This window comes from Anas acuta, chromosome 16 (genome assembly GCF_963932015.1).
Source record: "Anas acuta chromosome 16, bAnaAcu1.1, whole genome shotgun sequence".
Classification (NCBI taxonomy): domain Eukaryota; kingdom Metazoa; phylum Chordata; class Aves; order Anseriformes; family Anatidae; genus Anas; species Anas acuta.
In genome coordinates this window covers 16015801-16028131 of record NC_088994.1, presented here as the reverse complement: position 1 = coordinate 16028131, position 12331 = coordinate 16015801, and the positions used below count along the sequence as shown (strand labels likewise).

The 12331-nt window shown below is 66.0% G+C and overlaps 1 protein-coding gene across 2 annotated transcripts; it reads right to left on the bottom strand.

Moving 5' to 3' along the window:
- Positions 1–1304: 1304 nt before the first annotated feature.
- XKR7 (XK related 7) lies at positions 1305–9732 on the bottom strand. 2 transcript variants are annotated; one of them, XM_068700991.1, is made up of 3 exons: positions 9085–9732; positions 2821–3020; positions 1305–2674 (listed from the first exon to the last, which is right to left on the bottom strand). In XM_068700991.1, the coding sequence occupies exons 1-3, from the start codon at positions 9564–9566 to the stop codon at positions 1722–1724; spliced, it is 1635 nt and encodes a 544-aa protein (XP_068557092.1). In that variant the 5' UTR covers positions 9567–9732; the 3' UTR covers positions 1305–1721. The 2 variants fall into 2 exon arrangements, with proteins under 2 accessions (XP_068557092.1, XP_068557093.1); XM_068700992.1 differs by lacking the exon at positions 9085–9732 and adding an exon at positions 8447–8491.
- Positions 9733–12331: the final 2599 nt, after the last annotated feature.

The following is a 12331-nucleotide window of genomic DNA, read 5'->3' as shown; positions in this document are numbered from 1 at the left end:
CCCGCTGCCCAGCCCCAGCGCTGCTCCGTGACCTCCTCCGAAAGGATTTCCGAGGCTTGCAGTTAGCACCAGTTAGCACCAGTGACCCCCAGCCCGGCCCATCCCAGCCCGCAGTCATCCGGGGGCCTCCGAGCTACGGAGAAATGGGAAAGAAAAGCAAGGGGGCACCGGCGGCACCGCGCACCCCCCTGTGCCTTGGGGACCCCCCTGTGCCTTGGGGACCCCACTGCGCCTTGGGGACCCCACAGCGCCATGGGGACCCCACAGCGCCTTGGGGACCCCACAGCGCCTTGGGGACCCCAGGGTGCCACAGGGGCACAGCGGGGCTGGGGCAGGGCTGCCAGCTCGGGGCACAGCTCGGGGACCTGGGGGGGGGCACCAGGGTTGGAGGAAGGCACGGGGGGGCTGTGGGTGCGTGCCGGGGGGCTCTGCACGTGCTGTGGTGCACGGCCCGGGGATGCCAGGAGCTCTGCCCTGCGGACCCAGCTGCAAACACAGAGGACGGACACACGGACACGGGGGGGGGCACGGGGGGGTACATTCAGCACAGCCCTTCGGGCAGGGGTCCGGGGAGCCCGGCCCCGCAGGAGCAGGGCACACATTCAGAGCCGGAGCCCGGGGCAGCCCTGCTCCTCTGCAGGGGCTGGGGGGGGCACCGGGGGGTGGGGGGCAGGATCCTGGCTCCGGTTCACACCTTGGAGCTGGGGGGGGCTGATGCTGACGGGGGTGTGGATGGAAATGCTCCCGGCTGGGAAAGGGGGGAGGGAATGGCTGGGGGTGAATCCGGCCTTGGGGAGCCCCCCCGGGAGCGATGCCACCACCCTGCAATGTCCCCCCCCAACCCCCCCGGTGCCAGCCAGGCCCTGCCCCACCAGCGTCAGCGGAGGTAGAAAATGTCACACAAATGTCACCTACCAGGTGAAAACAAACACGATGCGATGAAGCGGTTCCCAGGAGGGTGGGAGGGGACGGCGGGGTGCAGGACCCCCCCCCCACAGCACCCGGCTGGCATCGAGGGCCTGGCTCAGGGCTGGGGGCTGCACCCCACATGGAGCAGGAGCCCCCTGGGGCGCAGGCACAGCCAGAGCCCACAGCGGGGGGAACCGAGGGCTGAGATGAAGGGAGACCCCCGGGTCTGGGGGGCTCGGGGAAGTAGGGGACATCGGGGGGTGGCCAGACCCCAGCTGTTCCCTGCTCGCTCCCCACCACCACCTGCTCCCTGGGGGGGACAGGAGCCCCCCACACCCCGGTACAGCCCCTCTCCAGCATCCCCATGGCCCCGTCCCACTGTGTGTCCCCTGCACATCCCCTGCACCATGCCCCGCCGTGCCCAAAGCCCCTCACCGGAGCGGGGCACCCACCACCCCCGAGCCCCGGGGCACCCCACGGTCCCCACCCTGCGCCACCGACCTGGCCAGCCCGGCCGGGAGCCGGGCGCTGCGGGGCTCAGGCACAGGTGAGGTATTTTGGCAAGGACAAGCCCCCGGCGCAGAGCCGGGTGGGACGAGGAGCGGGGTCACAGGAGGGCGGCGTGGGGAAGGGGAAAAGTGGGGAAGGGGGGATAGCACCAAGGGACCTCACCGGCCCCTGCCCGCGGGGCGCTCGGCGCGGTCACCCCTCGGCGCCGGTGAACCGAAAAGAAAGGCAAAACGCTGCGAAGAGATGGGACAGCCCGGCTGGAGAGGGTGGCGGGGGGCACCACGGCGGCCCCCGCGCCCGCCCTACACGGTGGTCTCGTACTCCAGGAGCTCCTGGGAAACGCCGGCGGTGCGGTACTGCAGGCGCGGGGTGGTGGGGGAGGCGTACTCCAGCGCCAGGATGGTTTTCCGAAGGCGCCGGTCGATGAAGTGGGCGTCCCAGGCCGGGTACTTCTTCCTGGGCAGGTCTATGCGGATGACGGGACCCTCTGTCCGCGGGGCGCGGGCGGCCGGCGGTGTAGGGGCGCAGGGGCGCACCTGAAAGACGGGCACGCAGCTGTCCCGGTCCCCCGGAGCCCCTTCCCGCTCCCCCCCTGTAGTCCGCGGCAGCGAGCGCGGGGGGCTGGTGACGGCGTCCGCGGGGGACCCCGGCGCCGGTGGCGGCTGCTGCCGGAAAATGCAGCCCCCGGCGTGGGGGCCGAACATGGGGCCGTTGGGGTGCAAGAGGCAGTAGTAGATGAACATGAAGAAGATGCCGAGGGCGAAGCTGGAGCTGACCACGCAGACGAGGATTAAGGCGTCGAAGTCGGACGTGGTCTCGCGGTTGTAGTAGAGGAACCAGAGGGCGGTGAGGGCGGCGTTTTCGGACAGCGTGATGATGTAGTAGATGCACATGCGGTAGCGGCTCCGTCCCTCCTTGACGTTGAACCAGCAGAAGATGTAGATGATGCCCACCACCATGTTGTAGATGATCTCCTCCCACTTGGACATGCAGAAGTCCGTCTCGCCCTGGATGATCCAGAAGGTCATGATGCACCAGTGGGTGACGATGAAGATGCCGAAGTAGAGCTGGAACACGGAGGCGAAGAGGGCGAAGGCGATGGCGCGGGCGGCGATGGTGAAGAGGTGCCACAGGATCTGCACGATGGCCCCCTTGTAGGACATGGGCAGCTTGTCCTCCCGCGAGTCCCGCAGCACCTTCTGGTAGGAGGCGATCATCCACGCCAGGGAGACGAGCGAGGCCGAGGCCGAGAGCCCTGCGGGCACAGAGCGCGGACGGGGCGGTGAGAGCGGGGTCGAGGGCGGCACAGGGGGCACGGGGCTGGGGTCTGCAGCACCCCGGACCTCCTCCAGCCCTTTTCCCTAAGCCGTGGGGGCCGTGTCGGAGGGGGGCTGCCCCTACCTTGCAGCGGCTCGATGCTGTTCTGCTGCACCATGATGCTGAGCTGCAGCACGAGCTGGGGCGCGCTCTTCAGGAAGGTCTCCAGCAGGCGCAGCATGCTGATGTCCGCGCTCTCAAACATCATCCGCCAGTAGAAGTGGCGCCGGCGGTGCTCGGCCTGCCACCGGCTCTGCAGCCCCAGGTACAGCGTGCGGAGGTACCTGTACGAGGGGGTTAGGGGCGTGAGAACGGCCCCTGCAACCCCCCTGTGCCGGGCATGCCCCGGGGATGTCACCGCCGTGCTCCAACATCACATTTCCTTCCCCATCCGAGGCCGTGGAAACGTCCCCGTGCTGCCCCAGGACGCAGCGGCTCCACGCAGGGCCCTGAGGTGCCAGGGCAGGGCACCTTGTCCCCTGCGCCCGCTCCCCTGCGCCCTCTCTCCCCATGCAGGGTCCGGTTCCTGCCCCAAATGGGGCCCTCATCCCGTACCCCCTCTCTTCACCCCCCCGGAGCATTCCAGGTACCCCCATCCCAGCCCAAAACCGCATCCAGCTATGCCTCAAAGGGGATATTTCCATCCAGCCCCCCCCCTCCCTGCCTCCCCCTGCCCCAGGCGGGCGGTGGCGGAGGAAGGAGGGAGCAGGAGGGACCAGCTGGTCGTGCGGGGTGCCCGCGGGGAGCCCCCGTCCGCCTGTGCCGGTGCTGCCTGGGCTCTTGGCAGGGCCGCAGGCTCGGGCACGCGCCGGCCCCGGCCATCTGGTGAGCGGCCAGGGGTCAGCGGAGCCACGCGTGGCACCGACGCACGCAGTGGCTGAGTCACCGGGGACCCCTTCCCGAGGCACTGGGCCAGCTCCAGCAGCCACAGGGCGCAGGGAAATGCTCCTCGTCCTAAGGAGGGGACACAGGGACAGGCGTGCGGGGTGTCCCCAAGCAGCCGTGCCCGGGCAGAGCCACCTCCGCCGAGCGCGCACAGGTTTGGGGGGGGGTTGAGGAGGGAGACGGATGGCTACGAAAGCAGAAAGATTAAGCGAAAGGAAGCCAGACCGTAAAGCTTCCTCCCAACCTAGTAAAACTGTCACGCAAACTGATGGCCTTTCTATCAGATCCATAAAACGCTGCCAGCCGACTCCATTAGCCCGCGAGTGCCGGGAGAAGCCCTGAGCCCAGCACTTTCGGCTCATCCATCAGCAGGGAGCAGGCAGGAGCCGGCCCTGCTCCTGCTGTGGGGGTGTCCCGGGGCCGAGCTCCTGAGCCCCTCCTGCGGCCGGTGTGGGGTCGGGGGGCACACAGCCCGGAGATGTGGTGGGGGCCGTCAGCTGGCACCACCGCAGTCCCCCCGGCCACCCCGCTGCCGCTGCCATCTGCTCTTGCCCCGGGCAGCCCCGCTCAAAGCCATAGCAGGCAGGAGGGGAGGGCAGCACCCCGCGACCCCACAGGGAGGGGGCACCGGGCATCCCTTGGGCATCGTCTCCAGCACCCTGCAGAGCTGCCCCCGGCGTCCTCCCACCCGGATCACGCGAAGCCAGGGCAGCCCGAGGGCCCCGGTGAGGCCGGGGCTCAGCCGGGCTGATTTCAGGCTTCCCATCTGGCTTCCCCCTCTCTGCAGCCCTGCTCCGTATGGCTCCTGCTGCAGCCTCCTCTCTCTGGAGGGGAGCCCAGCGCCGGGCAGCAGCGGCTGCGTCCTGCTGGGCTGTGCCGTGAGTCGGCACCGGAGGGGGCTCGGGTGGCCAAGCAGAGTGGTGGGGACAGAGGGAGGCCGGGGGAGAAGGAAGCTGGGCTCCACCAGCAGCTCGGGGACACGACCGGTGTCACCAGCAGCTTGTGGTCCCACCAAAACCCTCCCTGCTCAGCGTGCAGGGGACAGCAGAGCCGTGTCCCAGCGTGGTGAGGCTGGAAAAGCACAGACCCACGCCGGGGGAGCACCCTGGCAAGGACCAAAGCCTCTTTCCCACACGATGTCCCCCATGAGGCTGGCGGAGCCCCCAGGAGCCCGGCACCACCTGCCCCATCCATCCCTCCCTGAGAGCCTCGCAAGGACCTTCCAAGCACTGGCAGCCCCACAAAGACATTGCTGTCAGCAAACGGTGTGATTTTGGTACTTCCAGCCCGGTTTCACCACGTGCCAACTGCCACCAGGTGCTGATCTGCGACCCCGCAGGCTCCTGGTCCCTGCTTTTTTTTTTGCTTTAGTGTAAAAGCGGGGCTGGAACACGCAGCCTGAGAGGAACAGCACCAGGCTTGGGAGCGAAACCCTGCAGCCCCAGCAGAGCCAGGACACCGAGGCAGGAGCCCTGCCCTCTCCATGTAATCAGTCACCAACCGGGCTCATCATCACCATGACCCCACTGCCCGCAGCACACAACAGCCCCACGCACACAAACCCCACAGCAGCACCGTCCCTGTGATGCCCAGAGCTCACATCCATCACCAGCAGGACAGGGAGCCACAACCATGCACATCTCCTGCGTGCGTGGTCCCCGGCTCCTCGGCACTCAACAAGTGACCCTCGGCCTCCCCCGTTTTTGGCAGGGCTCAATTATTCTCCCATCTCACTGTCAGCTCCGTAGAGCTCGTTAAAATGAGATTTCGTCTCCCATCAAGTTGCCAGAAGGAGACGTTGGTTCTTGTTTGTTATGCGCTTGGCGGCAGGGTTTGTGTTTCAGCCCCGCGCGCACTGACGGAGCGCCGCCAGGTTTTTACGAACCGGGCGCAGCAGCAGCTGCACGAGAAATACAGAATCAATTACTTTAAAAAAAAAAAAATCATTTAATTTTCAAAAAAAACTGATGATGAGGCAGAAACCAACCGAGAGAGCTCTTAGGGCTAATTACTGCCTCCTTTGTATTAAAAAGCCCAATCTGACAAAAATCTCCACCGAGGGCTGGGGCGGGCGCGGGGCAGCAGCGCCGTTTGCTCGCCCTCAGCCCCGTAGCACCACGCGGGTCCTGGTGGCACAGCTCCAGCCATCGGCCACCCCCGTGCCCCTCGTCACCGACCTGGTGCCCAGGATCAGCCCCGGGAAATGCCCACGGCTGCCTCCACACCTCAAGTGTTGGGAGAAAAGAGGTGCAGGAAGAAAAGCCAGGCCCTGGCACAACCAGTGCCACCAGCCACCGCCCCCAGGTGAAGGAGCCGGAGGGAGCCAGCAGCCCAAGAGCGAGTGATACAGAGTGCAGCTTCCCCGAAAGGTAATTTGGGATGTCATCCCTTGATTTAAACAAGGAGAGGATTGCTCTCCTGCTGCAGCCATCCTAAGGCATCACACATCCCCCATACTCAGGTTGGGGAGAGCCCTGAGTGCCACGGACATCACGCCGACACGTGGAGGAGGGCCCCGTGTCCCTCCTGCTCCCGGTGTTGTCCCTGCGATGGAGACCAGGTCCCCACGGAGCTCCCTTCCCCTCGGTATTGCTACACATGGCAAAAAAGCTGCTGACCTTCTGTGAACGGAGAGGGTAGGAGCTCCTGAGCTGCCAAGCCCCAGCAGGCGCACGGGGAGGCTCCGTCCCATGGGACTGGCACCAGCAGCCCCTTGCCCCTGGCCAGCTCCCCACTGCCCTGTGCTGGGGCTGCCAGCCACGAGCACATGTTCCTGCCCCCAAAACGTCTCCAGAGGGCACCCACAGCAGGGCGTTGTGAAGGCACTGATTACAGCTGCCTTCCGCGGATTCTCGCAGCAGCTTTAATTTGGGGCGGTCTCCAGGTCGGTGCTCGTGGCCAGCTCGCCTTCGCACCCCGGCAGCTGCTGTGGGTGTGGGTTGGGGGTCCTGCCTGGGGCGCAGCTGGGGCCGGCGCTGCGCAGCGATCGATCCTGTAGGGTGAGAGCTGCCGAGGGAATCGGGGCTGCCCAGGCCAGGGCCGCGCAGATAAATCAGGGAAGGGGGAGGTGTTTGGCAAAGGGCGCAGCAGGGCCCCGGCGCCCTGCCCAGGGAAAAGCCTTCCCTGCACATGCAGTATTTATTCGGGTATAATTCAGCACTTCTTAAACTGTCACATCCACCTGCACCGGATCCAACCCCGCTAATGGGTTTAGCGAACTGCATTTAACTGGTCACCCGAGCAAATCCCAAATCCCGAGATTAGGAAGAGCCTCAGCTGCAGCCTGCGCCCGGCATGTCCGGGAGGGTCGGTGCCGAGTTCCCACTTTAATTGGCTTAAGAGCCTCCACGGCCGACACAAAACGGGAGCAAAACCCCGACCCCAGCACGGCTGGAGCCCCGTCCTCTCCCTCCCCTCCTCTCCCTCCCCAGCTCTCCAAGCACACAAAGGCCAACCTTGCACCCATCCTGCCCCCGTTGGGCATTACGGAGCGGGGAGGGGCAGTGCAAGGAGAGGGAAGGGGCAGGAGCCTCCGTGGCACGGTGCGCCGTGGAACAAAGTTGGTGCTCCCTGGAGCATCCCAAGCAAAGCGGCAAAAAAGCGCGTGCAGACAGCAAGGAGGATGAGAGCAGCCTCTGGACTCGGGGAGCTCGTGAGGGGCAGCAGCAGCAGCGAGGCAGCCCCCGGGGAGCGTGGTTTGCTCAGGGCATTGTTTCAGGAATTTGCCATTGTCTCCGCGCCCTCCCAGCCCCCCCAGGAGCCAGCTCCGTTACAGCGCCGAGGAGGGAGCGGCACGGGCGCAGGGGAGGAAGGTGCTGAGAGGGAAACTGTCCTGCCAGCAGCCCCCCAGCCCCCCCAGCTCAGAGCTCGCCCTCCCTGCCCAGCCTCAGGCTCGGGAAGGGGCAGGCAGGGGCACAAACACCCCCCCCTGCACCCCCAGCCGGCTGCAAGCAGGAGCCTGGGGACCCTCCTGGGGGAGGCTCAGAGCCAGGGGTGCTCGGGGCTGCCAGGAGCACCCCAAAACCCCAAGATCCATCTGTGGGGGTCAGTGGGGCTGTGCCACCAGTGGGGCTGTGGGTTCCCAGTGCCCATGGCCACCTGCACCCCCAGCCCGGCTCTGCCGGGGGGTCCCTACCCCCTGCCCCTCCTGCTGTGGCTGCACAGGATCAATCCCATGCCCATCCCATGCCGGACCCCTGCTGCACCTTCCCACTCCCACCTACATCCCCCTCATGTCCCTGCCCCTCCCTCCAGCCTCCCCCATCCTGGTGACCCCCCCGTACCAACAGATCTGTCTGAGCTGCAGCAGGTGGATGCAGCCCCCCAGCCCCATCCCAACCCATCCCCACCCCAAATACCCCTGTACCTACAGACCCACCCTAGCTGTGGCAGGTGGATGCAGCCCTGCAGCCCTATCCCATCCCATCCCATCCCATCCTAGTGATCCCCCCACCTCACCCAGTGACACCCCCACCCCAAACTCCCCCATACCTCTAGATCTTTCCCAGCTGCAGGAGGTGGATGCAGCCCCCCAGCCCCATCCCATCCCATCCCATCTCACCCCAATGACCCCCACCCTACCCCAACTCACCCCCTTTACCTCCAGACCTGCCCCACCTGCAGCAGGTGGATTCAGCCCCATCCCGCCCCATCCCATCCCATCCCACCCCAATGACCCCCACCCCACCCCCTTTTACCTCCAGACCTTTCCCACCTGCAGCAGGTGGATGCAGCCCCCTATCCCCATCCCATCCCATCCCACTCCACCCCAATGACCCCCCCACCCCACCCAGTGACCCCCCCACCCCAATTCACCCCCTTTTACCTCCAGACCTGCCCCAGCTGCAGCAGGTGGATGCAGCCCTGCAGCCCCATCCCATTCCATCCCATCTCACCCCAATGACCCCCACCCTACCCCAGTTCACCCCCTTTACCTCCAGACCTGCCCCAGCTGCAGCAGGTGGATGCAGCCCCCCATCCCCATCCCCATCCCATCCCATCCCATCCCACCCCACCCCAATAACCCCCCCACCCCACCCACTGACCCCTCCATCCCAATTCACCCCCTTTTACCTCCAGACCTTTCCCAACTGCAGCAGGTGGATGCAGCCCTGCAGCCCCATCCCATCCCATCCCAGTGACCCCCCCACCCCACCCAGTGACCCCCCCCACCCCATCCCACCCCTTTTACCTCCAGACCTTTCCCACCTGCAGCAGGTGGATGCAGCCCCCTATCCCCATCCCATCCCATCCCATCCTATCCCATCCCACCCCACCCACTGACCCTCCCACCCCAATTCACCCCTTTTACCTCCAGACCTGCCCCAGCTGCAGCAGGTGGATGCAGCCCTGCAGCCCCATCCCATCCCATCCCATCCTATCCTATCCTATCCCATCCCACTCCACCCCACTGACCCCCCCACCCACCCACTGACCCCCCCACCCCAATTCACCCCCTTTTACCTCCAGACCTGCCCCAGCTGCAGCAGGTGGATGCAGCCCTGCAGCAGCCAGACGCAGAGGCGGCAGCAGCCGCGGGGGCCGCGGGCGCTGTCCTTGGTGCTGCCGGCGCTGTCCTTGGTGCTGCCGGCGGCGGCGGCGGCGAAGTCGTAGACGAACCACCTGAAGCTGAGCAGCTGCACCACGAGGGAGGGCAGCAGCACGAAGAGCAGCGTCAGCCCGAACCACCAGCGCTGCCCCCGCACGTAGTAGTGGGCCGCCAGCCACAGGTCCGAGGCGCCGTCGGCGAAGCAAACGAGCAGCGCGCCCAGCACCCAGCAGCCGTCCCGCAGCCGGTACCGCCTGGACGGGGGGGACGCGACCCCCTCCGCCGCCCTCCGGGTCCCCCCTCCGCCGCCCCCTCCTCCTCCTCCTCCATCTCCACCGCCCCCGGGGCTCTCCAAGCGCACGGCCGGGCCGCCGCCGCCGTCCGATTTCGCGGCCATGTTGCGGGGAGAGGAGGAGAAAGGAGGGAGCGGGGGAGACTTCCGGGGGGAGGACGGCACCGACGAGCCCGCCCCGGCAGCGCCCGCCCCCGCCGGCCTCGCCCCGAGCCCCGCCGAACCGCTACCGGCACCGGGAACCGGCACCGGGAACCGGCACCGGCACCGCCCCCCTCCGGGATGCTCCCCCCCCTTGTGTCTCCCTTCCCCTTCCCTCTCCTCGGTACGGTACCGGCAGGGTCTCCTCTCACCCCCCCCTATTCGTCCCCCCCCCCTCCCGGTATCCCCGGTCCGGTCCCGGTTCCCCGCCGAGCCCCCGCGGTGCCACCGGGAGCGGCCCCGAGCGCGGCCCAGCCCCCGGGGCCGGCCCCACGGAACGGGGAGGGTCCGGGGGGGGCTGGGCGCACGGGGGTGCGGTGCCGCTGCTGCAGCAGCGCGGGGATGTGGGGACAGGGGACATGGGGACACCATGGGGACACCAAGGGGACACCAAGGGGACACCAAGGGGCACAGGGACACGGGGACACCAAGGGACATGGGGACATGGAGACATGGGGACAACAAGGGACTCGAGGACACAGGGACACCAAGGGGACACCAAGGGATACAGGGACATGGGGACACCCCAGGGACACCACAGGGATATGGGGACACGGGGACACCACAGGGATATGGGGACACCAAAGGGACACCAAGGGACTCAGGGACATGGGGACACCAGAGGACATGGGGACATGGGGACACCCCATGGACATGGGAACACCACGGGGACACCAAAGGACATGGGGACACCATGAGGACATAGGGACATGGGGACAGCAAAGGACATGGTGACACCACAGGGACACGGGGGCCCCACAAGGACACAGCCACCAGGCTCCTGCCCAAGGCCACCAGACCCCTGCCAGGGCAGCCTGAGGGAGGGAAGGGGGGAGCCGCTGGGGTTTTTCCCCCCACACACAGCCAGGACCTACTGGGCTGGCCCCGAGCCCTGCTTCAGGAGGGTCCCAGCTCTGGGGAACCCCACCAGGAGCCCCCCAAAGGAGAAGTGCTGAGGCCACTTGGTGCCAGCAGCACCGGGGGCCCCAGGGGATCAGCCCGAAGCTGGGGAGGGGCCGGGTGCCTGGCAGCGGGCTGGGGGAGGACGGCTTCATCAGCCCGGGGGAGCAGAGTCAGGCCCTCCGCGAGGCTCCCGGTGCTGCTGCATGTATTAGCATGGGAAATACGACCGAAATGCCTAACCTTGAGCTGCTCCTGACAGATCCCCTCTGCAAACGCCTGCCTGGGGGAGGGGATGCTCCCGGCATCCCGGAGCCAGAAGAAAGGAGCCCGGTGGGGCTGCTCAGCACCAGGGCTCCTCCAGAAGGAGGGCTCCGCTGGACAGAGCCTGCTGCAAGTCGCTGCGATGAGGGGGATCTGAGTACTGCTGGGCACCCCCAGCCCCGAGGGGTCTGTCCTGGCTGGGTGACGGGACACCAGTGATGGTGGGCACAGCCCCAGGGCAAGGGGATGGGGAAATCAGGGGGAAAAGGAGTTGCCTTCCTCCACAGATCCCGAAATGCCCCCTCCAAGAGTGGAGCTGAATGTCCAAAGTCTGAAAACACGGTGGCTGTGGTTTGATGTCTGATTTATCTTAACAACAGACCCTGGCAGTCAGAGGGAAAAATGAGAAAGAAAAAAAAGAAAAAAACACTATAAACATCCCCGAAGCCTTCCCATGCAGCTGTCAGCAGGCAGGCAGGGAGGGTTTCTAGCTGCATAAATAAAAGTGCTGCAAGGAAAAAAAAAAAAAAAGGAACACGCTGAAACCCAAACCTTCTCTTTGCACAGCAAAACACGGAGTGATGCAAACCAGCCCGTGGCAGCGGGCGGGTGGCCGCTCGCTCCGGCTGCACGGTTTCCCAGGAGGGCACATCAACATGCAATCAATCCAAATGGGCCTCCGGGCTCCGGGCTGAGTCCAGCTTCCAAGCAAGCGGCTTGCCCGTGGCGCCGGATCCAGGAGGAGGAGGAAGGCCGCGATGATTTGTGGCTGGCTCAGAGCCTGGCTCAGGAGAGGCCCCGCAGAGCACGGCTCCGGCAGCCGCTGCTGCCCTGGGGTCGTTCTCCAGGTGCCCAGGGCTTTGCCATGCCTCCTGCCGCAGCTCCCCACGTGTCTGTGCTGAGCTGTGCCCCCTGCATCCGAGCAGCCCTGGTGAAACCCTGCCTGCATTTCGGTGTGTGCTGGCAACCAGCACAGCCTGCCCCAGGGATGGTCACTGAGTGTCCCCCACTGCTGCCAGGACATGGTAGAACATCCCCATCCCCATCCCAATATCATCCCCATCCCCATCCCCATCCCATCCCATCCCAATATCACCCCATCCCCATCCCATCCCAATATCATCCCCATCCCCATCCCCATCCCATCCCATCCCAATATCACCCCATCCCCATTTCCATCTCCATCCCCATCCCCATCCCCATCTCCATCTCCATCTCCATCTCCATCCCCATCTCCATCTCCATCTCCATCCCATCCCCATCCCCATCCCCATCCCATCCCATCCCATCCCCATCCCCACTGGGTTTCTGCTACCCATGGAGCTTTTTGTCACTGCTCTGAGAAGTCTGTGTCCCGGGGAGGTAAATCCACCTCCAGCTCTAGTCATGCTCCCAGCACACACGAAAATCGGGCAGGCTGCCTTCTGATCCCATCAAAGCACTACGGATCAAATGCTGCCTTCGTGCCAGGCAGAAAGCTGGAGCCGGTGGCTCTGCGGTGGACG